The sequence below is a fragment of the Dipodomys ordii genome, unplaced genomic scaffold, assembly GCF_000151885.1.
Source record: "Dipodomys ordii isolate 6190 unplaced genomic scaffold, Dord_2.0 Scaffold49, whole genome shotgun sequence".
NCBI lineage: Eukaryota > Metazoa > Chordata > Mammalia > Rodentia > Heteromyidae > Dipodomys > Dipodomys ordii.
Window position 1 is genome coordinate 4031622 of NW_012267265.1, and position 1426 is coordinate 4033047.

The following is a 1426-nucleotide window of genomic DNA, read 5'->3' on the forward strand; positions in this document are numbered from 1 at the left end:
CTCTACCACTTGAGCCACAGCGCCACTTCCGGCTTTTTTTTTTCTGCTTATGTGGTGCTGAGGAATCGAACCCAGGGCCTCATACATGCAAGGCAAGTGCTCTACCACTGAGCCACCTTCCCAGCCCACAAGAAAAATTCTTAGTGGTAATGTTTAGTAGGATAACTAAATGCCTAAAATTAGAATTGCCTTTACAACACCAAAAGATTATTTTAAACTTTTGCATTTGAAAAGTAGAAAACTGCAATAAATAAAACTAACAAAGAAGTTCAAATAATGTGTAATCTGGTTTTTAACAGTTCTAGTCACTTAAATTCAATTTTTGTAAGTACAAAGCACTTCTATTGTAAAACTATATGTCATTGTCTTCTCCTCCATTTGTCCATGGAAGCTGTATTAAATTCTGTAGGGAAAAAATACATATTGATATGCCTGAGGCCTTCCAGTCAGTCATGAGGCCTGAACTCTGTCTGGGCCTGGGTGCTGTTCCTCAGCTCTTCAGCTGAAGCCTAGATCTCTGCCACTTGAGCTAAAGTGCCACTTCCAGCTTTTTCTGCTTATGTGGTACTGAGGAATTGAACCCAGGGCCTCATGCATGCAAGGCAAGCACTCTACCACTGAGCCGCCTTCCCAGCCCTGAAATTTTACATCTTAAATGCATGTTTAAATCTGTGTTCTGGAAATGTGTTAGTATAATGCTCTTGTAACAAAAAAAGATCACTAGGAATATTTTTTAGTTGGGCTTAGGTCTTGATTTAATGTGAAGTACAGAGGGCTTAATTAGCTATAGGAACTCACAGAAAACACTATGTACTTGTGAAAAGCTTTATCACTGTATCAGTGAATAAAACTTTGATAATAGTAGAGTATCTTGTTCTCTTAAGGTTTCGAAAACGATATGCCAGAGAATATGAAGGGGAAGCAGAAGAACGAAAGAAACTTCGACAGGAAAATGGAAATTCACATGCACTAGCATAAATGAATATAATTCAGGTATGGCTTTTAAAAGATAGATCATATCCTATAATATTGAAAGGTACACTCTTACCTCAAGAAAAATGAGTAATATGTCATTAATGATGAATATTCTACAAATACTGACTTGATTAGAGTTTATTTAGGTATGAAATTGAGTTTAATTTTGAGAATGGGCTATGGATTATTCTGTATTTAAAAGGAAATAGAGATAGCAGTTCCATCCTCAAGGAACTTAATGTTTAATAGGAAATATTGTAAGTAATCAGAATACTAGAAGGAGTAAAATAAATATTGCAAGGAGCCAGTGGATTGTATTTCATTGATAATGAAAGTAAAGAGTGAATGGGGAAAATTTGCAGAGGAAAGAGGAATGAATGAAGTAAAAAATGAAGGACACACTGAAAGTTATTCAGAAAGAAGAACTTTATTTCCTCAGTTACTTAGAAAG

General features: G+C 35.7%; 1 protein-coding gene across 1 annotated transcript in view; it reads left to right on the plus strand.

The window, feature by feature from the left end:
- Window positions 1-978, plus strand: part of Areg (amphiregulin) — a 7459-nt gene extending 6481 nt beyond the window's left edge. Inside the window, exon 5 of the mRNA XM_013020175.1 lies at window positions 885-978. Within this exon, the coding sequence (XP_012875629.1) occupies window positions 885-978 (94 nt within the window). The remainder of the gene's footprint in view (window positions 1-884) is intronic.
- The last annotated feature ends 448 nt before the right edge of the window (window positions 979-1426 follow it).